We start from the raw sequence: 24,311 nt of genomic DNA on the forward strand, positions 1-24,311 counted from the left end.
CATTTCAAATCCATTGTGGTGGTGTATAGAGCCAAAAATGTTAGAATTATGTCGATGTCCCAATATTTATGGACCTGACTGTATATATATATATATATATATATATATATATATATATATATATATATATATATATATACACACACACACACACACATATACATTAAATACACACACATACATATATATATATATATATATATATATATATATATATATATATATATACACATACACACACATATATATATACATACATATATACAGACACACACACTCCCTCAACTTGTGTACTTTTCACCATCCCTCCTTTGTTCTCCCAGGGAGCGCTCCTTGCTCCTTTATTCCTCTCCTTCCCTGTCTTTTCCGTCTCATGCCTACCAACTTATTAGTCGTGACTGAAAGATTAATCTCCATTCTTTTTTCCAATATCTAGGCTGATTCATCCTGGTATTGGATTTGTTTTTGACATGTCCAGCCAAGTGAAAGGAATGATTTCCTGACAGACTCTATGGCAGTATACAGTGGGGCAAAAAAGTATTTAGTCAGCCACCAATTGTGCAAGTTCTCCCACTTAAAAAGATGAGAGAGGCCTGTAATTGGCATCATAGGTAGACCTCAACTATGAGAGACAAAATGAAAAAAAAAATCCAGACAATCACATTGGCTGATTTGGAAAGAATTTATTTGCAAATTATGGTGGAAAATAAGTATTTGGTCACCTACAAACAAGCAAGATTTCTGGCTCTCACAGGCCTGTACCTTCTTCTTTAAGAGGCTCCTCTGTCCTCCACTCATTACCTGTATCAATGGCACCTGTTTGAACTTGTTATCAGTATAAAAGACACCTGTCCACAACCTCAAACAGTCACACTCCAAACTCCACTATGGTGAAGACCAAAGAGCTGTCGAAGGACACCAGAAACAAAATTGTAGACCTGCGCCAGGCTGGGAAAACTGAATCTGCAAAAGGCAAGCAGCTTGGTGTGAACAAATCAACTGTGGGAGCAATAATTAGAAAATGGAAGACATACAAGACCACTGATAATCTCCCTCGATCTGGGGCTCCACGCAAGATCTCACCCCGTGGGGTCAAAATGATCACAAGAACGGTGAGCAAAAATCCCAGGACCACACGGGGGGACCTAGTGAATGACCTGCAGAGAGCTGGGACCAACGTAACAAAGGCTACCATCAGTAACACACTACGCCGCCAGGGACTCAGATCCTGCAGTGCCAGACGTGTCCCCTTGCTTAAGCCAGTACATGTCCGGGCCTGTCTGAAGTTTGCTAGAGAGCATTTGGATGATCCAGAAGAGGATTGGGAGAATGTCATATGGTCAGATGAAACCAAAATAGAACTGTTTGGTAGAAACACAACTCGTCGTGTTTGGAGGAGAGAGAATGCTGACTTGCATCCAAAGATACCATACCTACTGTGAAGCATGGGGGTGGCAACATCATGCTTTGGTGCTGTTTCTCCGCCCTGGGACCAGGACGACTGATCCATGTACAGGACAGAATGAATGGGGCCATGTATCGTGAGATTTTGAGTGCAAACCTCCTTCCATCAGCAAGGGCATTGAAGATGAAACGTGGCTGGGTCTTCCAACATGACAATGATCCCAAACATACCGCCCGGGCAATGAAGGAGTGGCTTCGTAAGAAGCATTTCAAGGTCCTGGAGTGGCCTAGCCAGTCTCCAGATCTCAACCCCATAGAAAACCTTTGGAGGGAGTTGAAAGTCTGTGTTGCCCAGCGACAGCCCCAAAACATCACTGCTCTAGAGGAGATCTGCATGGAGGAATGGGCCAACATACCAGCAACAGTGTGTGCCAACCTTGTGAAGACTTACAGGAAACGTTTGACCTCTGTCATTGCCAACAAAGGATATATAACAAAGTATTGAGATGAACTTTTCATATTGACCAAATACATATTTTCCACCATAATTTGCAAATAAATTCTTTCCAAATCAGCCAATGTGATTGTCTGGATTTTTTTTCTCATTTTGTCTCTCATAGTTGAGGTCTACCTATGATGCCAATTACAGGCCTCTCTCATCTTTTTAAGTGGGAGAACTTGCACAATTGGTGGCTGACTAAATACTTTTTTGCCCCACTGTATGTATTGGGTTAGTTCCGCCCTCTCTTCTCCTATAGGACCCCACTCCCATAAATCTTTGCTCCTCGCCAGAGGCCGTATTCCTTTTCTGTCCTCCTACTATGGACCTAGTGCAAGTCTTACCTGGTTCCCGCATACAAGATGGTCTGCGACTAAGGCCTGGCGAGCCACTGCGGGAGATGCGAGGTGACGCGCCGCTTTTCAGTTCCATTGGTCTCCAGCTAAAGGCGGGATATTGGACATGGCGGATGGATGCGGTGCCGGGAGTGGTGGAGCAGGTGTCCCCTCATCAAATGCCAGCGTTTCCCAGCTAATAGCGGGGTGGAAATGGGCGAGCAAGAGTCGGTGCCTGGAAGAGCTCAGGTCTGCCTATGGCAGGCAAGCGGCACTTGGGCTGGATAGCCTGCTAATAGAGGGTGGCCATGTAGTGCTCTGAACGGATGAGGCGGTCTCCAAGGCAGGCGGTCGTGGCTGTGCAGGGTCGGTAAGCAGCGCCCTTGCCCAAGTTTGGGTCTCATATTTGCTCCTTATTTTCTCTTTTTTTATCATTCTCTGGTGCTAGTGGGTGCCTGAAGCACAATTCTGCTCCAGGCCGCCGTTTCCTGGTCCGGAGTGGTCTTCTGCATACTGCGCATGTGCGAGTCGGCCTCGGAACGAGCCTTGGCTTTGTGCGTGCGCAGTACGGCAAGATGGTAGAGCATGTGTGCGGGCGTTCCAGGGTCCACTGCAAGCGCAGTATGGCAGCGGTGATGGATGTGTCATTGCTCCTTGTGGCTAGCCCCACTGCAGTAGCTACGGACACAACTTTAGCCCCTTGATCCCCCACTGACACTTTTCTGTGGCTTTTAATTATCCCCCATTCGGTGTCTTTTTTTTCTTCTCTCTCTCAGCCCTTCTAGGTCTGATCGCCAATATACAGCACACGATGACGGAAGTGCGTCCAGGTCTTGGTGCCATCATTCGTCTTCTAAATCCGGATGCCATAGGTCTCCTTACAGTTCCAGGCATCATCGGAACAGCTCTTGCTCCTCCTCCAGGTATCATGTTAAGGGGCACTCCAGCCACACCAATAGGAAAACTTGCTAGTGGTGTGATTCTCAAGTTCTTGACGACAGGTCATTATGTGACTCCTGTTTTGCATGGGCGACAGGTATAGGCTTTGGTCAGATGGGTCGTTCAAGAGTCTGAAAGAAATTGGGACTTGTCGCACCCGCAGCCCATTGGTTGGGGTGTGCTCCCCTCCCAAAGTCACCCAAGAGGGATTGGAGCCTTCACAACCTTGCCAACTGTCAGCCGGAGCCTCAGATAGTAAGGCAGAGAGTGAAGATCCATGTGTGGGCTTCAATTTCGCCTTGGTCTCACCCTAAGTCAAAGCAGTCAAAGAGGCCCTGAAGTGGGAAGAGGCCATTGAGTATCCCCCTAAACACAGGAAATTCTAGAAACATCTAAGGAAGGATCATCCAAACTTTCCATTTCTGGAGAAATTCGGGGAAATTTTCACAGAGGAGAGGAGCAATATCGATAAGAGGGCCTCCTTGTCTAATAAAGCAGCCAAGCTTTATCCGTTCAAATCAGAGGATGTTAAACATCTAGAATCTTCCCCTCTGGTGGATGTGGCCTTGATGAGACTAGCCAAACACGTTACCCTCCCTCTCGAGAATTCAGTGTCCTTCAAGGACAACCTGGAAAGGAGAATCGATTCCGATCTCAAACTAATCTACACCACAGCTGGGATGGCTTGCAAGCCAGTGCTTGCCTTAGTGGCCTTGTCCAAAGCTATGGAAATGTGGTCGGATAACGCGGATGCAGCCCTCAGAGGAGTTCTGGAAGAGGTGGCCAGGAATTCAGGTATTCGGGAGCGGAGGTTGGCATATGCCTTTCTTGGGGAGGCCTCGATCGACCTTGCCCATCTGCTGGCTAGGGTTATGCTGTCCTCGGTGACAGCCAAGCATGTGTTGTGGCTTTGGTCCTTGTTGGCTGATCCAGCCTCTAAGAAGGCATGGTGCAAGATCCCCTTTGAGGGCATGTACTTGCCCCTCTTTTTGGTCCAGAAGAGAAATGAGGCCTGGAGGCGGGTTATAGACCTCACCCATCTAAATGCCTTTATCAGGAAGTCAAAATTCAAGATGGACTCACTGTTCACAATTCCACAAGTAACTCAACTAGGCGACTGGCTCCTGTCTATAGATCTGAAGGACGCCTACTTTCATGTGCCCATTGCAAGAGATTTTCAGAGATTTCAGAGAGGACCATCGGCATCTCCAGTTTGTATGTCTCCCCTTTGGGCTTTCGATGTCGTCTCAGGTGTTTTCAAAAGTCTTGTTGGCAGTTGTGGCCCTGATCAGAACCAAAGGCATTCGCCTGCAACACTACCTAGACGACCCACTCCTACTATCCTAGGACAGAGTACAGTTACTACAGCACAAGGCTCACGTCATCTTGACCCTTCTCGAGTTCGGATGCTTGCTGAATATGGAGTCAGTTGGAGCCCAGGCAGTCTCTAATATTGCTCGAAGCTCATTTCAACACGATCGAAGCCACCATCTCCCTGCCCGTGGAGAAGATTCCGGTGATCCAGAGTTGATTACTACCTGCCCTGTCTTCCTCACACCTTCGGGCCCTCCAATGCCTGAAGATCATTGGCACCATGGTGTCCACAGTGCCGATGGTGAAGTGGGCACAGTGGAGAATGCGACCCTTCCAGAGAGGGTTTCTTCAAAAGTGGAATCTAGGCAGCATGGGCCAGGTCATTTATACATCTCCCTACATGAAGGAGAGTGTCACGATCCGCCTGGCGGCGTCTCTATCGGTCCACAGCACGGATTTCATCAGGGCGTGGGGTCTAAGTCCCAATCTGCTTATTCACCAGGGCCCCTGATGGTGGGGATGGACTTGGAGCAGACTGAGACCAGGTCGCGACCCCTGAGTACGTCCGACAATGGTAGAGAGCACTGTCAGAGGAGTGCGGGGTAAGGAGTCTGCTGTGAAGAGGCTGGCAGACCTGGTAACCAGGGACGATCCCTGCGGGATGGATGGATCGTCTGGGTGGCTGGAAACGTAGTCAGGCGGGCCAGGTCAGCAACGTGCGGGCAGCGAGGTCCCGGAGGAGAAGGCAGAGAATGGTCGAGGTCACAAGCCGGGTTCAATAACTAGCGGACAGAGCGGTACAAGGGGTCAGGCAGAAGGATGGTCATCTTCAGAGGCTCAGAGCAGAAGTGATGGAGGTAGTGGCTGTAAATCCATACTGGCCAAACAGACCATGGTTTCCCTTACTGGTGCAGCTCAGCTTTTGGGATCCGGTTCCTCTCCCTGTCAGGCCAGACCTGCTGTTGCAGGGGGCCCTTCTTCACCCTTGCCCAGCCTGGCTTCATCTGATGGTCTGGTTCTTGAGAGGGGGATGTTGGAGGCCTTAGGCTGCCCTGCTGAAGTCATCCCTACCCTGATGAATGCAACAGGGTCTATGGAAGAGTCTGGTCTAAGTCTGTGGACTATATCTCGACCGTGGATGGATCCTATAGTAATCCGAGGGTTCAGGATGTCCTGGGATTCCTGCAGTCAGGCCTGGATCTGCCCCTGTCCAGCACCCTCAGGGTTCAAGTGTCAGCTATCTCGGCCTTCACTGGAGTATCATGGGCCGACCACTCTCTGGTTCAGCAATTCTTCAAAGGGGCAGTAAGGTTGAGGCCTCAGAGGAAACCGAGATTCCCAAAATGGGACCTGCCACTTGTCCTCGACTTCTTCTCTGGAGGCGTGCCAGAATCATCTCGGCCACCCATAGTGAGGGAGCTCTCCATCAAGGCTGCCTTTCTGTTGGTTACATTGGCAAAAAGAGTCTCCAAAACCGGGAACCTTGGCTGTAAAGAGCAATTTTTTTATACATTCTTCCCGGATCGAGTGGTCCTCATTCCTATGCTAGGTTCTAATCCTAAAGTGACCTCGGTCTTCCACGAGAACCAAGAGATTGTCCTGCCAACATTTAGAGCCTCGAGTGTCGATGACGCTGACCCCCTGGACGTAGGCGAGACCTTAAGGCTATACATGTGGGTCACAGCATCCTTCTGTAGGTCGGAAAGTCTATTCATCATTTTTCACGGGAAGAGTAAAGGAGACTGGGCATCTCCCAGGTCAATCGTGGCCTGGATCATCCAGGCCATCCTACCAGAAGTGTGGCTACGTCCTGGGCGGCTTCCCGGCATGTCGCCCCTGAGATGATCTGCGGAGAGGCCTCAGCCAACTATTTTATGGCTCATTACTGTGTAGAGCCTGCCTCCTTCTGTTAATTTTAATTTAAAAGTCCTGTTGGTCAACGGGGCAAATTAAAGTTTTTGTTTAAGTGTCTGCCCACCTGTGTGTGTATAGCTAGTCATTTCCCATATGTATGCTGCCATGGAGTCCATCAGGAAAGGAAAATTATGGTATTTGATAGAAAACGTTCCGTTTTCCCAGAAAGAAGCATGGAGGATCTCAGCCATCATGCCAGTGAAATCCTCACTGCCCAAATTAAGCAAATATCCTTGTCCAGCAACAATGGGGGCTTGTCCTATTTGGACAGAACCCCCCATTGAAGGATCAAAGCATAGAGTGGCACAAAAGGGAACTGGTTCAAACTAAACCCCTATCCGACTGAGGAACTGCACGAATGTAAAAAGTAAAAGAACTAAATCTAGATACTCCAGGCGAAAGGAATAAAACAGGTAGGATTTCTTCAGATTCAGGATACAGCAAAATTCAAAAGAGCGCTCAGGTTGGTCTCCAACTCGGAAGTGCAGCTCCGCTTGTCCAAGCAGCCCATGATGCAGATTCCATGAAGTTGAAGTAGTGCCAAAATCTTGGTGAACTTTTGGGGAGCAAGGTCAGCCTGAATAGAAGAGCCACAAGCCATAGACAGTTGGGCAGGAATAGAGATATCAAGTTATCAATAGATGCAAGGAAATCTCCATGATGCCGGGAGGTCAGTCCAGAGCAGATGAATTACATTCTGAACTGGGAACTCTCACATAGGCATTGAAAGACCTGAGGTCACAACATTGGTAATTGTAAAAATTTGAGCAAAAAACCCTTGAATCTTTCTAAATGGAGAAAAGGAACAATCACCATGTGTAAATCCTGAAGCTGCTAAAGTGACAGGCAAAGGTTGGATGGGAACAAGCAGGCTCGAGTTGGAGAGACCTAGTTGCCCTACATGTGTGAGCACCAAGGAACCGCAAAATAAAATTTCAGAAATTTTGAAGGCATGGGGGGGAAACAGTTTTTTCCCGTTTTTACCCAGGAAAAAAAAAAAGATGTTTTTTGAAAGATTTAAAAAAAAAAAAAAAAAGTGTGGAAGTCTTATAAATTGAAAGTCATTTTGTTACACTGCAAATTTCAGCTTTGCTCTCAGCAGAAATTGCACTGTGGTAATGTTTCCAAACTCTAAATCAGGATTTCTCAACCTGTTCACCTTTGAGGAACCCCACTAGTTAACAATGCAGCAGTGACTCTGCTACACCTCAGTGTGCTTTGAAAAACAAAATCCTTGGCTGCACTTTACCTTACTTGGAATGCCAGCGCTGGGAACCCAGAGTCTAGTGAATAGACAGGGCCTGCAGCCTGGGTGACAATGGTGCTGGACCCCTCAGGGGTGTGGAAATTTAAAAAAAAACTACTTGTTCTGATAAATGTTTTTTCTTTTTTTTGTAACCAAAACCATATTTAAATCTGTTTTAAGTAATGTTTGGGGCTTTTAAAAATAAAAAGGGCTCTATGGCAACTTTTACACCTGGGAACTAGCAGGGAGAAGAGAAACCTTACAGTGTAATGAGCGCCGATTGGGTGCTCATCAGGAAAGGGGAGTGTCGGGCTTATCCTTTATCCCTTGCGCTGTCAGAACCCTTCTTGAGTTTATTGCACACGCAAAAATCATTTAAGGCCTGAAGATTACACAAAACTCCAAAACATTATATATTTTCTGAAATCAGAGAATAAACTTCCGGTAGTTCCAATTTTTTATGTCACACAATATAATCACAAAGGTCTAGGAAACGCAAAATTTTAGTAAAAAATACACGAAGCAATAAATTAAATTTTTTGTAAAATATAAAAGATGATGTTGCATCGAGTAAACAGATATCCAACATGTCAAACCTTAAATTTGTTGCTCGGGAAACGGGAACAAACTTTCGTACCCTATATTTTCTATAGGTGACGCTTTTAAAGCCCCTTATAGGTCATCAGTTTAGCGTTGTGGAGGAGGCCTGGTGCTAGAATTATTGCTCTCATTCTGGCTTGTGTGCCAATATGTAACATGTCCATCGCAATAGCCGTTTTTTTGGAGGGGGGGGGGGTGAAAAAAAGAAAAAATGTTTTTACTTAAATTGTTTTCTTAAACCACATCATGTGATGATTTTTGGTGACAGCTTCTCTTTTATGAGACATCCACGGTGTAAAAGGACCCTGCAAGTCTCCCCTATACTCCACTGAATGTAATGCAGTGCACATCGCACTGCATTACATTCTTTCCCAGCCTCGATGGCCGGGAATCTGTCAACGGGAACCCAGAAGGGATGTCACATCACTTCTGGGTCAGGACAAGAAAGGGAGAGGAGTGGATGTGTCCGCTCTCATCCTATCTCTATACCGCATTCTGGCATACCGCCGACACCCGCTGAACTAGTCCAGGGCCCGCAGATGGGCAGCGGAACCCGGAACATAAAGAGGGCAGGGGGGGGTGGCGGCTGGCACTGTGGGCTGTGTGGAAGCAATCGGGCGGCAGCGCATCTGCCCAAATGCTTCCACCTGACAGATGAGCCCTGCTGCTTACCCACAGCAGGGCTAAAGGAAAACATAAAAAAACTACCTGCCCAGCGCCTGGAACTACATGTCCCGGGCATCGGGCGATATGAATTGCACATCCCTGAGGCTTGGACAGGTAAATGTTCTTATATTAAAAGTCAGCAGCCAGAGTATTTATAGCTGCTGAGTTTTAATTTTTGGGGAGGAGCCAGGAACTCCTCTTTAAGACCAGGCCTTTTCTGACACTCTTTGTTTGCATGTAAAAATGTGTATTTTGTTATAAATAGCTTAGAATTCCCAAACAACATATATATTTTTTAAAGCGGAGGCGCTAGAGAATAAAATGGTGGGTGTTGCAGTGTTTTATGCTGCACAGTATTTGTGCAGCAGTATTTCAAACGCAATTAAAATCAAAACAAAAGACAGGAGAGCCCAAAAGAGTCATGTAAGGCAGCGGGCAGGGACGTTCCCTCTCGTTGCTTGTAAAAGCAATTCAGCAGTAATGGAGACACATAAGGAACATTTCTTAATAGACACAGGAGTATAAAACTTGGGTTTCTTCCATTGGGGACAAAAAAAATACTGTCCATGATACTTTTTTGTTTTTGCACTAATATACAATTTTCTGGACAAGCTTTCAGGGTATGTCCCCTTCTTCAAGGTCCAAGCAGTATTACTCCACAACTTTTAGAAAAATGTTAAAAGAAAATCTCCGGGGAAAAAAAACGCCAGAAAAAAAACAAAAACAAATGTACACAGCAATGGTTATAAAACTAGGATTAGACTAAGAATAAGACAGAGCAAAAGCAAAGACTGGGGGTGGGGGGATGACAGTCACAGGTGGGGGTCATAAAAAAAACTGTTTTATAATGAGTGCGGAATCCCATGTCTAAATTAAGGCCCTTATCTTTTGCATCAAATAGAAATACCATTCTTAGATCAAAAGTTTTCCTTCTCTGAATAGTCTTGAAATTCCCTTTAACCACTTGCCCTCCGGAAGATTTACCCCCTTCAGGACCAGGCCATATTTTGCTGTTTGGCACTGCGCTATTTCAACTGGTAATTGCGCGGTCGTGCAATTCTGAACCCAAACAAAATTTATGTCCTTTTATTTCACACAAATAGAGCTTTCTTTTGGTGGTATTTGATCACCTCTGCGGTTTTTACTTTTTGTGCTATAAACCGAAAATGTTGAAAAAAGAAAAAACAGTATTTTTCACTTTTGGTAATAAAAAATATCCAATAAACTCAAAGTTAGTCATAAATTTAGGCCAAAATGTACTCTGCTACAGGTCTTTGGTATAAAAAAAAAATCCCAATACATGTATATTAATTGGTTTCTGCAAAAGTTATAGTGTCTACAAACTATGGCATATATATATATATATATATATATATATATATATATATATATATATATATATATATATTTATATAACTCCATACACACACATACAATTTTATTTTTTGCCACAAATTTTTCGAAAATGACAATTTTTTTTTTCCTTACAAAAAGTTGTCATGCATGCCATGGGTATATGTGGAATAACACCCCAAAACACATTTTCCTACTTCTCCAGAGTATGGGGATACCCCATGAGAGAGACTTTTTGGCAGCCTAGCTACATAGAGGCCCTCAAAATCCAATGACCACCTCCAAAGGGCATATTTTCTCATATCACTTCCCCACTACCTATCACAGTTTCGGAGGCCCTAAAATGCCAGGATAGTACAAACACCCCCCTAAATGACCACTTTTTGGACAGTAGACACCCCAAGGAATTTGATGAGGCATGGCGAGTATTTTACGGCTATAATTTTTGTCACAGGGTTTTGAAAAAGAAAAGAAAGAATAACATTTTTGTTTTCCTTCTTCGTTTTCCAAAAACATGTGACAACAAATGAGATCTGCAACATACTCACCACGCCTCTTACCAAATACCTTGGAGTATCTACTTTCCAAAAAGGGATCATTTGGAGGGGTTGCTTCTACTATCCTGGCATTTCAGGGCCAACATTTGAAGCTCATGCCACACATCACCCACTCTTGAAGACCAAGCCTTTTCTGACACTTTTTGTTCACATGAAAAAAACTTTTTTTTTTGCTAGAAAAATACTTTGAACCCCCATACATTACATATTTCTTTTTTTTTTTTTTTTTTTAAAACAGAGGCCCTAGAGCAGGGGTGTCAACCTGGCAGCCCTCCAGCTGTCCCATCATGCCTCTGGGAGTCATACTTGTAACTGTCAATCTTGCAATGCCTCATGGGACTTGTAGTTTGGCAACAGCCAGAGGGCCGCCAGTTTAACACCCATGCCTTAGAGAATAAAACGGTGGGTGTTGAAATTTTTTACGTCACACAGTATTTGCGCAAACGCAGATCTTTTGGGAAAAACACACTTTTTAGAATTTTAATGCACAAAAACACAATATATTCCCCAATTGTTTGATAAAATATAAAAGATGATGTTATGCCGAGTAAATAGATACCAAACATGACATGCTTTAAAATTGCGCATTCATGTGCAATGGCGACAAGGTAAATACATTGTTAAGATCGATAGCCAATGTTCTAAAAGGCTTTTAGAGGTCACCAATTTATATTTACACAGGAGTGTAATATAGTGGTATAGTGCTAGAATTACTGCCCTAGATCTGATGTGTGCGGTGATACCTCACATGCATGGTGCAACCACAGTTTACATACTGGCACGGGGTCAACACTTGCGCGCACGTGGGGGGCGAGGGTGCATATTTATTATTTTAGTCATTTTTTAAAATTATTTTTACACTGTCCCTTTAAGATGCTTTCCCAATTTATAAATGGGGCTGTTAAAGTCCGGTGAAAGGGAAATTATGAAATGCTTGTAGCTTCCAATCTCTTAGACCATAGAGATGAATGGAGCCATTCTGGTCTCTGGTCAGCTCTACAGTCAGCCAGCGGAACTTCCGGCTGCTTTCGGATTCCCCTGTAGCATAGGAGAGCCCAAGAAAACTGTGAAAGGCAGCAGGGGGGGGGGTTGGGATGTTCCTTCACGCTAATTAGCCACTAGCATTGCTTTTACATGAAAGCCGACCATCAGCTGAAAAAAACCATACCAGGATGATGCCTGTAGTTGCAAGCATTATCCCGGTATAACCACTCAAAGTCCAGTTATGTACCAGTACATTGCTGGTCCATGTTGGGCATTCATGTAACAGCAGAGAACACGAGCATAATCTGATGAACTGGGTCTGTGGACCAATATAACCACAATTCATTCTTTTCTGTAATGCCCATGTTGAGGGTTAGGCCCAAAAAAGTTTAAATTCAGAAACCTTAATAGGTTTCTATGCGAATTGTCTGTCAAGAGCTGAATTTGGGTGGGCGGCTATGTATTGTGTGTATAAATTGCCTTGGCCCACAATCAATTGTTACAATTCTTCTGTGAAAAACAGTGAAGGGGCTAAACGCTAGTGTTGGCAGCAAACGGGTCTGATCCTGTTAACGCTGCGTTTTTGGGGACACTATACCAAGGAGGCATAGTATAGTTCTGTTTGTGATCAATATATTGATCTGTACAAACACTACACTAGTAATGGGGGTGATCAGCAACCTATAGCGTAAGTGTGATAGTGTGCGGGCAATCTAACACTAGAAGACCCTGGCTGGGAGGGGTGCTAACTGACTCTGACGCTATCTGATGTCGCTAGTGGAAGTAATACAGTGATCAGTGAAAAATTCTATATACTGACACTGTACTAATGGCACTGGCTGGGTGATGGGGCGATCAAAAGGGGAAGTTCCGCTTTAAGCCTTTGTCCCCCGCTCCCCATTAAGGATTGGCTTGGCACCTTTGGAGACCTGAATTTGACAGATACTCGCTCCTAATTCCACTGCTATCACCTAGGCGATCGGAAGCGGAAGTTGTTTCCCCCACTCTTCCCATAGTCATCTGGGAGGAAGCGGGGGGCACAGGAGTGTTCACACACCGAAATAGGAAGCGACGTAAGATTACGTCACTTTGCCCAGAGCCACTGCTCGCCCGCAAAATGCAGGTAAGCAGTTCACAAGTAGTTATAAAAAAAAAAAAAAAACCCTTACATTTTTTTTTGCTTTGAAATTCTCAATATGGTCTGTTTTATTTTATTTATTTTTTAAACATGTTTTTATTTATTTTTTAAATACTTTTATCAGAAGAGTATAATGTTACCATAGTAACATTGTACTACAGTGGAGGGGTGATCAGGGATTTTTTTTTTTTTTAACACTTTGCTTTGTAGGAGAAATAAAGATCATTGCTCCTGCAATGCAAAGCTTGCTGTCATGAACCTAACTCATTCATGAACTGGCGTGAATGAGTTAGCTTTTTGACAACTCAAGATAGTGATCTGTGATTGGCTGGAGCTGGTTACATGGTACAAGGTGCTGTGATTGGTGACATGTATCATGTGACAGCTGTGGGCCAATCACAGCTCACTTTGAAGAGAAGCAGAGCTGTTAGGAATTAGATTGAATCAAAACAGCTTTGCAGCTTTGTGATTGCATGTAAAGTGCAAATCGACATACCCATACGTTGATCTGGCTGTACTAACACAGGAGGGCACTCGGGAGTGCAGCGGTTAAGAACTAAGATATTGAGGTCTTTCATAGTGTGGTCCAGTTGTGAGAAATGGTGTCTCACAGGTGTGCAGAACTCATATTCTTTATGTTCCTTGATGGTATGTCTGTGCAAAATTATCCTTGTTCGCAAATTCTGTTCTGTTTTGCCAAAGTAAGATCCTTTGCTACATCTTTTTGCACTGGATAAGGTACATTGCTGCACTGCAGCTGTATGATTCGTTGATACTGAAGATCTCTTTTAAAAGAGTATGCAACACGTTTTGATGGATTAATTTGGTTGCACAGTTTGCAGCATTTATTGCAGGATTTGCTTCCATTTGTGACATCATATTCAGAAGGAAGTTTCCTACTGATTAGTTTATGTCTGAGGTTGGGGGGTTGTCTGAAAGTCAGTATTGGGGGTTGCTGGAATATTTCTTTCAGAGTTCCATCCTCTTATGATGGGTTGTAAATCTTTGATTATTTTTTGTATTCCTTCTAGTGCTGAACTGTACGTGGTTACTAGAGATACATGGTTGTTTGTTTTTTTTCTCTTTGGGTTTTCAAGGCTGTGTTTATACTGGTGTTGATAGTTTTGTCCTTGTAACCTTTCTCATGAAAGGAGTCTGGTAGTGTCCCGAGAAGTTTAACTTTATCTTCCGGATCTGAACATATTCGGTGGTATCAGATGGCCTGACTATGTATGAAGGCCCATACTGTGGTGTCTAAAAATGCAATGCTCCAACTTGCATTTCAACTTCCTAGTTTGATGGATGTGTGAAAAGTGTTGATCAATGACTAAAATTATTTTAGATTTTCTAAACCTTTTGTCCATATGATGAAAATTTCACCAATATAGAGATTGTATCTGTATGGTTTTTGTCGCATGCTGTTCAGGAATTTTTCCTTCATGTCAGCCATAAATAAATTTGCATATTAGGGTGCCATTTTATTTCCCATAGCAGTACCCATACATTGAAGATAGATGTCATTACTAAAAGCAAAGCAGTTGTGTGTAAGTATGAATTCAATGAGCTGTGTAACATCCTCAGTGGTGTATTTATGGTTTGGGGAGGATGATACAGATCTGTGACACGCAGCTAATCTGTCCTTGTGAGTTATATTAATATACAGGGATTCTACATCCATAGTGACTAGAAGTGTATTAGATGGTAATTGCTGTATGTTGTTGATCTTGTTCAGAAAATCAGTTGCGTCTTGCAGGAAACTAGCAGTATTCATCACTAACTTTTTTTTTTTCTACAAGGCTTGAGATTTGTACGGTAAGTGTGTTTATACCTGTTATGATGGGTCGGCCTGGATTTCCTGGCTTGTGAATCTTGAGCAGCATGTAGAATTCCACAAATTCTGGATTATCTGGAATTGCATTGATAAATTCTGAATGTAGGTGGGCTGGTGTGATACATATGTGACATGAGTGTATAGGGTGTATGGATGAGAAGTGATTGACACTCAACTGTCATAATGCTAACGATTATAACCATTAGATGGGTAACTGGAGTTCAAAATAACATGTTGGAAGTGTACATTAAACCAGTTAAAACCAGTTGAAACCAGAGATGTGGCTGATATTCACCAGATGTGCATTCCATCAAAATAGGTAACTACGCGTGATGGCACAGCCGATCACGCGTTGACTCTAACTACTCCGCAGAATCATACATGACGTTATACAACCAGGAGATACTGCGCATGGCAGTAGATAAAGACATTCCAAACTATGTATATAAAAGACGGGGGATTCTAGGGGAATTTGGGACTCATTGAAGATGCGGCAGACGTGCCTTGCGGTGATTTCCCGGATTCCCCTTTGCTGACTGTTGGAGTCCCCCAGTCACTGGGCAACGGGTGATGCTACAATATCCGGTGATGTATTGATGCTTTATTCTTGCTATAATATGATCTAAATATGATTTGCAATTCTGACAATTCTTATGTTATTATACTAACAGAACTTATTCAATAAATCATGTTTTGCTTTAATATTTATTAAGCCTAATCCGTGTATTAGTGAGCGATTTGTAGTAGTGTTAAAAAGACTTTGTTTTGAGGCAAAACAGCTGGTAGTGTTTTAATGAGACATTTTAATTTGCTTGGTAAAGTGCTGGGTCGGATCATAATCCAGTTTTTTTTTATAGTAAGTAGCATTTTCCAGCTGCCCTCTGACCCTCTTGTATGTATTTGTTTGTATCCATCACAACTGCTCCCCCTTTATCCGCTCGTTTGATGGTGATGGCCTGATTGTTGCACAAATCGTGTATAGCCTTTGCTCCAGTGGTGAAAGATTACACAAAATTTTCTTTTGCTGGGTGGATATCAAGGATGTAATTTGCAGTCTGAAGCTATCAATATAGGTGTCTGGTTTGGGGTTGCGTCCTTGTGGAGGTGTGAAGCAGTTGTTCTTTTTCTTTGTGTCGCATTCCATTGTCCTAGGATTCCTTTCATTATTGTGGAAATATTATTTGAGCCTTAGTTTCCTGAAGAATTCCTTCATATCTGACAATAATTGCAAATGATCCAATTTGGTGGATGGGCAGAATGTGAGGCCTCTGGATTGCATTCCAGGTCACTGATAGTAGGAGGTAAAGATGTTGGGTTGCTTTTATGTTTAGATTGTATCCAAAATGTCTGCTCTTGGTGCAGCTTTTGAAGTTTTTTTTGCTTCACATTCATGGCAAGTTTTTGCAGTTGTCTTTGCAGAATTTCCAATTCATTCTTAATTTGGTTAAGGCTGGTAGGGTCCAATGTTGTTAGGGTTTCAAACAACTTCTTTTGTTTCCTGACTGTTACCCTTTTTCCATACAGTTTGTGAATGAGGCTGTTCCTTAATCTCTCATTGGTACGTCTGCAAAGTCCTTCTGCGTAAAGAGAGTTAAGCGTATTTGCACAAGGATTTTTAATCCAGAGGCCTTGTGGTATGAGATTCCTCTTCTCTTTTTCATCTTGAGAGAAAGAAGATATCACTGTTGATTTATATTTACTTTGTGATTAGGTTGGTTAACGGCTTCTTCATGCGGCTATATGCAGTATCTTCCATCTTTCTTGACGTGATTGTAGCCGTATTAGTGCACTTGCGACAAACAATTGAGTACTGTCTGTGATACTATTTTAAATTGCACTAACATATAATTTTCAGAACAAGCATTCAGGGTATGTCCCCTTCTTCATGGTCCAAGCAGTACCACTTCACAAAGTTTTAGCAAAATTTTAAAAGAAAAAATCTCTGAGGGGGAAAAAAAAAAACAAAACAAAAAAACCCCCAGAACACTGGGGAAGATGGGTGCTCTTGAAACCAGTAGCATGCTTGATCACAGTATCAAAGGTAAAGTCAAAGATGTCCTCTATCGATTGCCATGTGGATTAAATGCTTTTAAGATGCTGGTTTAGCATTAGCAGTCCAACTTTGTAACCAAATTGCCCTCTGTAGGGGTGTATGAAATGAGACAGATCACAAAAGCAGCTTGAATCTACAACCACTTGTCTGTAATCAAGGGATCAACCACAGCAAAGGTAAGGTCTCTTAAGGTACTTTGCCTAATCAGCAAAAGTTTTGCAAAGTAAGGCTACAGACAGTATAAGGTGAAAGAACAGGACCTACCAGCAAGAACACGACTCAAATAATGGCTGCCAACCAGTTATTTGTTTGGTCCTTAAAAACAGGAGCAGCCTCTACTGGAATGGTAGTTGGTTTGTTAAGGTGGGACACTGCCTGGTCTACAGTGTGGCCAAACTACTTCTTAGCAAAGTCCTTCTCAAACATGTTCAAGGCTAATAAATGTTTGAGGGGTGTAAACATCAATGTTATTTAATATTTGTAGCGGAGGACTTGGAACAGCATGTGTGAAGGGTACGTTTTTGTGGTCCTAAGGGCTCTAAAGGACCCAAGACTGCAAAAAATACTGGTAGAACAAACATGCTTATCTTCTATTTTGAACAGATAATCACAGTCCTCTGCTCCCAAGCATACATTCCCGTTATCTCCTGAGCACTAGGTGCCATACTAGCAAGAAGCCGCCCTGACACCAAGTACACTATAGCAAAAAAAAAAAAAAAAAAAAGACAGGTGCATGCAGATGACATCACAATATTAACAGCTTTATTCCACAAATGGCCACAACAACAGTCTTCACCTAGAGAGTGACAGCAGAAATTTGCGACTTCTCTAGGATAAACTTGTCAAAGATTGGAGCAACTCCAAATCAGACACAGAGCCTGATGTGGTACGTTATTGGCCAGGTCACCTGAAAGAAATAAAAAAAAAAAAAAAACAGGGAAAAACCTAAAAAAGAAAATGAATGCAGCCACCACATCTAATGATTGGTAAGCTGCAATATACTACATTTTTGGCTTTGAGTTTAATTCCACTTTAAAGGGACAACATACTGGACTCAGACTGTGTAATGCTGCAACTTACTGTACCAAATTGAAACAAATGAAGCAACAGTTTGGTGAGCAGCCCGCACTGTACTGCACTCCCCACAATAAAACATCCCATTCCTGGCGTACATGCCATTACTAATCACCAGTATTCAGCATGTACACCAATGTATTTCAACGTGTTATATGTAACGTGCAGTAGGAGCTGTACTAATGTACACAGTGTGCATTATGTGGAAGTTTACTGCATTGATAAAATATAGTTCTAATGATGCAATCTACATGTGGCAACCCCTGCTTCAGACTGCCATATGAGGTGAAAACATCTTTCCAGTTAACTAGGAACATTTTCTTTCTACAACTGTTATTTGTGGCTTAACATAAATTAGCAGACACTGCCCACCCCTTTTTTGTCACCAAATATGTGTAAATATAGACTCACCTGCACAGTAGCAGCTGCAACTGGAGACCCTGAAGCAGGTGACTGTCTGTGGGGTATTGGCTGTTTTGTAGCACCTACAGCTCCACTCCCTGTTGCTCCAGAAAGATGAGTCCTATTTGTAACACTGGCATTTTGACAGGCTCTGCTGATAGAAACATTCATTACAGAGCTCGGAACTGTGGTCTTATGTCCAGTTTGGGTAGGGTTAACTGGCTTAGGAGATGAATTAGATTGTTTTGGTGACTGATTTTGCAAAATTGGACTAGACATTTTTGGAGAAGGGACTGGAGAATGGACAGGAGATGAAGCAGGCATCTTTTGGGAAGGACTTTGTTGCCTGATTGTAGTTGTGACTAATTTCGGTGAGGAACTGGGCATTTTTGGAGATACAGAAGAGTTTTTCAGTACTGGAATACCTGCGGTGCCCCTTCCAGATGGTATAGGGCTGACTGTGGTGGAAGGCCGTAGAACGTTAATACCACTTGACACCTTAAGATGTGTAGTATTTGGAGATATGGAATTACCTGAACTGGAAGAACTGGGAGAAGTACTAAGTTTGGGTGACGGGGCCATGCTATAGGGAGACTTGAATGCAGGATTTGTACCTTGTGCACTCATATTTTTTGCTATAATGTTAGTAGAGGTAGAAGCGGCAGCACTTCGAGATACTGGTGTATGTTGACTGCTACCTGGAGATGGTGATGATGGAGGTCGGTAACCAACTGATTTTTCTGGAGTTTTGATGACTGGTGATGTGGAAGATATCTGTGGGCTGCTAGTCAAACGCACAACAGGGTTAGTATGGGATTTGCTAATAGTAGCTTGCAATGGTGTAACATAGTTTTGTTGAAGGGGTGGTTGGACCTTAACAGTTTGTAAAGAAGAAGAGTTCTGTACTAGGGAAGAGGAGGGAGAAACATGGGCATGTGAGGAAGATATTAAAGGTATTGGGGTTGAGGACGAGGGAGTGGAGGTGGAAGAGCCAGTTGATTTGGCCTGGGAAGCAGGTGAAGCCTTTGCCTTAGCAGGTGCAGAAGATGAGGATACCTCAGATTGCAAAGACCTTTGCATTCCTTGTTGAAGCAGCTTAGCAGGTAAAGGTTCCAATGACACTTTGGGATTTTGAATTGAAGAGCCTGCAATAAGCCCAGACACTACTGTTGAATGGGCTGGAGTAAAATCCTGGTGTTTCTTTGGTACAGGGGCTGACTGGCCTGCAATTAGGCTGGAAGTGTGCTGAGGAGGATCATTCTTTTTAGGACCACCCAATGGTAACTTGCTCATAATAGAAGCTAGTTTTTCCTCTCTCAAGGCAACACGAGGCCGGGAGGTTGGCGTTTCTGTGTGAGAACTAGATGCTGCAGTAGTTCCATTGTTAAGCACAGCCAACGCTTCTGAGATTGAGTCTAATGAAGGCGTTTTAAAGGCGAGACCTTCATCCAGCGAGTCATCCAGGCAAATAGTTTCAGAGGACATACAACTAGAGGTGTTGGGAACACCAGTGTTAACAGCTGCATTCACAGGTGTACGAGCAACAGCAAGCGAAGGTGTCAAAGTCTTTTGCTCCTTTTTAGGACTTGATTCCTAGATAAAAAGACAGAAAAAGGGACTTTTAATAAGCAAATAGGTATGAAAACAAAATAGTTATCTGGTGATTACATTTCCAGGAATCATCTAGGACAGAGCATGAGAGACAGCTAAACCTAAAACAGAAAACACATAATTCACAATCAATAAAAGAGCATAGCCACCCAATGAGATCCAAACAGTAACAGAATAAAATGCCAACACAATGCAACACGGGATATAGGGTGAGAATTCCTGCTGTCCTAGAAACTTAGTAACCAAGTAAACTAACTTTGTTTTCCCCAATCATCTTCCAGGACAGCAAAAGAGGATAAGTGAGAGAAAAAAAACCTCTTAATGTGGAGCTGCTGCTTGCAGGACCTACTTACCCAAGCTTAGTCCTGACTGGAGAGTAAGGCAATCCAATTGTGTCCTTCCACAGGAATCAATTATTTCCTATGTTCTAGAAACCTGGGGTGAGTTTTATTCACAAACTCAGTTCTACAATAAGGCCAGTTTGAACTGCATCCAATATGCATGATATGTGAAACAACATTGTTTCCTTTGGTGCCTGTTCACATACACTATATTGCCAAAAGTATTGGGATGCCGGGCTTTACATGCACAGGAACTTTAATGGCATTCCAGACTTATTCTGTAAGGTTCATTATTAAGTTGGCCCACCCTTTGTAGCTATAATAGCTTCAACTCTTCTGGGAAGCTGTCCACAAGGTCTAGGAGTGTGTCTATGGATAATGTTTGACCATTCTACCAGCAGCGCATTTGTGAGGTCAGGTATTGATGTCGGACGAGAAGGCCTGGCTCGCAGTCTCCGCTTTAATTCATCCCAAAGGTGTTCCATCTGGTTGAGGTCAGGACTCTGTGCAGGCCAGTCAAAATTCCTACACCCGAAACTCGCTCATCCATGTCTTTATGGATCTTGCTTTTTGCACTGGTGCGCAGTCATGTTGGAACAAGAAGGGGTCATCCCCAAACTGTTTCCACAAAGCTGGGAGCATGAAATTGTCCTAAATGTCTTGCTACGTCAATGTCTTAAGAGTTCTCTTCACTGGAACTAAAGAGGCAAGCCCAACCCCTGTGAAACAACCACACACCATAATCCCCCCTCCACCAAACTTTACACTTAGCACAATGCAGTCAGGCAAGTACCATTCTCCTTGCAACCACCAAACCCCGACATGTTCATCGGATTACCAGACACAGAAGCGTGATTGGTCACTCCAAAGAACACGTCTCCACTGCTCTAGAGTCCAGTGGTGGCGTGCTTTACACCACTGCATCTGATGCTTTGCATTGCACTTTGTGATATAAGGCTTGAATGCAGCTGCTCAGCCATAGAAACCCATTCTATGAAGCGCTCTACTTATTGTGCCAATCTGAAGGCCACATGCAGTTTAAAGGTCTTTAGCTAAGGACTCACACTGTATGCTTTAGCATGCGCTGACCCCGCACTGTCATTTTACGTGGCCTACCACTGAGTTTCTGCTGTTCCCAGTTGCTTCCACTTTGTTATAATACCACTAACAGTTGAACATGGAATATTTAGTAGTAAGGAAATGTCACAAATAGACTTAATGCACAGGTGGCAACCTATCACGGTACCACACTTGAATTCACTGAGCTCCTGAGAGCGACCCATTCTTTCACAAATGTTTGTAGAAGCAGTCTGTATGCTTAGGTGCTTGATTTTATACACCTGTGGCCATGGAGGTGATTGGAACATCTGAATCCAAAGATTTGGAGGGGTGTCTCAATACTTCTTGGCAATATAATGTATGTCCAGTGCACTGGCAATGCTGAATTAATGAGGTTTGAAAGAGTCATGTACGATTTCTGAACAGTAACGTAAGAGTCAGGTGCCGATTACAGGCTATTGATTTCTTTGGGAACCGTTCCTAAACCGCACATCTCTGAAAAGGATAAAATCCTGAGTGAAGCCTGTCCTGAACCTGATGTAAACCTGACACGAACCACTGAACAAATACTGTATCAATTAGCAGTGAAACCTGAGCTTAAATCTGCATCACACATGTGTGAATCAGCTCTGAGGGAAGCAAGGACACATCTATTCCATTGTTTTGGGCAAAGAGAAGAAACAACAATCTGAACAGAAGAGGTTTGGAAGTCTATTCCAAAAAAAAGGTGAAAAAAAAGTCAGACCAGTTTTGGAAAAGCATTCTTTGGACGGATGAAACTAAGATTAATCTGTACCAGAATGACGGGAAGAAAAAAGTGTGGAGAAGGCTTGAAACCACTCATGATTCAAAGCACACAACGTCATCTGTAATGCATGGTGGAGGCAGCGTGATGGCATGGGCATGCATGGCTACCAGTGGCAATGGGTCCATTTATGTTTATTGATGATGTGACGGAAGACAGAAGCAGCCGAATGAATTCTGCAGTGTTTAGAGATATAATGTCAGCCCAGATTCAGCCAAATGCAGCAAAGTTGATTGGACAGTGCTTCACAGTACAGATGGACAATGATCCAAAACACACTGTAAAAGCAACCCAGGAGCTTTTGAAGGAAAAGAAGTGGAATATTTTGCAATGGCTGAGTCAATCACCTGATCGCAACCCAATTGAGCATGCATTTCACTAGCTGAAGGCAAAACTAAAGGCAGAAAGACCCACAAAGAACAAATGAAGACAGCTGCAGTTAGAGCCTGGCAAAGCATCAGAAAGGAGGAAACCCAGTCTTTGGTAATGTCCATGGGTTCCAGACTTCAGCCAGTCATTGCCAGTAAAGGATTCTCAACAAAATATTAAAAATGAACATTTTATTTTTTATGATTATATTCAATTGTCCAATTACTTTTGGTCTACTCTTAAAAGCTGTAATTCCTAAACCCTTCCATCAATTTGGATGTACATACCCTCAAATTAAACCAGAGAGTGTGCACTTTCAGCCCATATCCATTATAAAACTATAAAACTATAACTTGATTATATGGTAAATGCCTGAAAAAAAAAATTGTGCCAGTGTCCAAATCTATATAGACCTGTGTGTGCTTAGGGTGTCTACTTTCCAAAAAGGGGTCATTTGAGGGTGTTTGTACTATCCTGGTATTTTAGCACCTCAAGTTATGTGATGGGCAGTCAGAAAGTAAAAGCTGTGTAAATTCCATTATCTATACCATATTTTGTAGGCGCTATAAATTTCACACAAAGCAATAATTATACACTTACTGGGATTTTTTTTAACCAAAAACATGTAACAGAATACATTTTGGCCTACATTTATGATGAAAGTTTAGTTTTTTTGGATATTTTTTTTTTGTTTACAAACGATTTTATTGTACATGAGTAGACAGTAAAACAACAGCACATTTTAAAAGTGATATTGTCAGCAAAAACAAGGCACTTTTGAAAAGTACAATACATAAAAGTATATTAACATAACAAAGAAGATAAGAAAAAAAAAAGAGGAAGTTACGAGTGCATGAAGTACGTAAACGACAAAGTAGGTTAAGAGATACATCCGTCAACAGTATATGCCAGCTAACCCCTACTGGGGATGTTATTAAGCATGTAATAAGTGTCTGCAATCTCTCCAAGACTTCCATTTTTTATCGTATAAGTGCATCTTATCTAGTAGGGTATAATGAATGCGTTCCATAAGCATTACAGCATCAATTCTGTGTAAAACGGAGTCCAAGGGTACAACATTGGACCTCCAATGTAGGGCAATAGACCATAAAGTGGCAATACATAATGTACAGTTGCAAGAAAAAGTATGTGAACCCCTTGGGATTACGTGGAGTTTTGCATGAATTGGGCATAAAATGTGCTCTGAACGTTATCTAAGTCACAACAATAGAAGAACACAGTCTGCTGAACATAATACTACACAAACATTAGATGTTGCCATGGTCTAATTGCACATAACATGTAAACATTCACAGTGCAGGGAGGAAAAAGTATGTGAACCTTTGGACTTAATAACTGGTTGAACCTCCTTTGGCAGCAATAACCTCAACCAAACGTTTCCTGTAGTTGCAGATTAGACATGCACAACGATCTGGAGTAATTTTGGACCACTCCTCTTCACAAAACTGTTTCAGTGTAGCAATATTCTTGGGATGTCTGGTGTGAATCGCTCTCTTAAGGTCATGCCACAGCATTTCAATCGGGTTGAGGTCATGACTCTGACTGGGTCACTCCAGAATTCGTATTCTGTGCTGTTGCAGCCATTGTTTTGTTGAATTACTTATATGCTTTGGGTCATTGTCCTGTTGCATCACCCATCCTCTGCAAAGCTTCAGTTGGCGGACAGATGGTCGTACGTTTTCCTGCAAAATGTCTTGATAAACTCTGGAATTCATTTTCCCATCAATAACAACAATCCGTCCAGGCCCTGAGGCAGCAAAGCAGCCCCAAACCATGATGCTCCCTCCCCCATGTTT

At 42.9% G+C, this 24,311-nt stretch overlaps 1 protein-coding gene across 1 annotated transcript in view; it reads right to left on the bottom strand.

The window, feature by feature from the left end:
• Nucleotides 1-24,311, bottom strand: part of LOC149463226 (ubinuclein-2-like) — a 127,107-nt gene that overhangs the window by 82,289 nt on the left and 20,507 nt on the right. Inside the window, exon 4 of the mRNA XM_089675686.1 lies at nt 18,319-19,902. Coding sequence (XP_089531812.1) covers nt 18,319-19,902 — 1,584 coding nt within the window. The remainder of the gene's footprint in view (nt 1-18,318; nt 19,903-24,311) is intronic.

Source organism: Staurois parvus, unplaced genomic scaffold (genome assembly GCF_062004578.1).
Source record: "Staurois parvus isolate SC_StPar_1 unplaced genomic scaffold, SC_StPar_1.0 ptg000156l, whole genome shotgun sequence".
NCBI lineage: Eukaryota > Metazoa > Chordata > Amphibia > Anura > Ranidae > Staurois > Staurois parvus.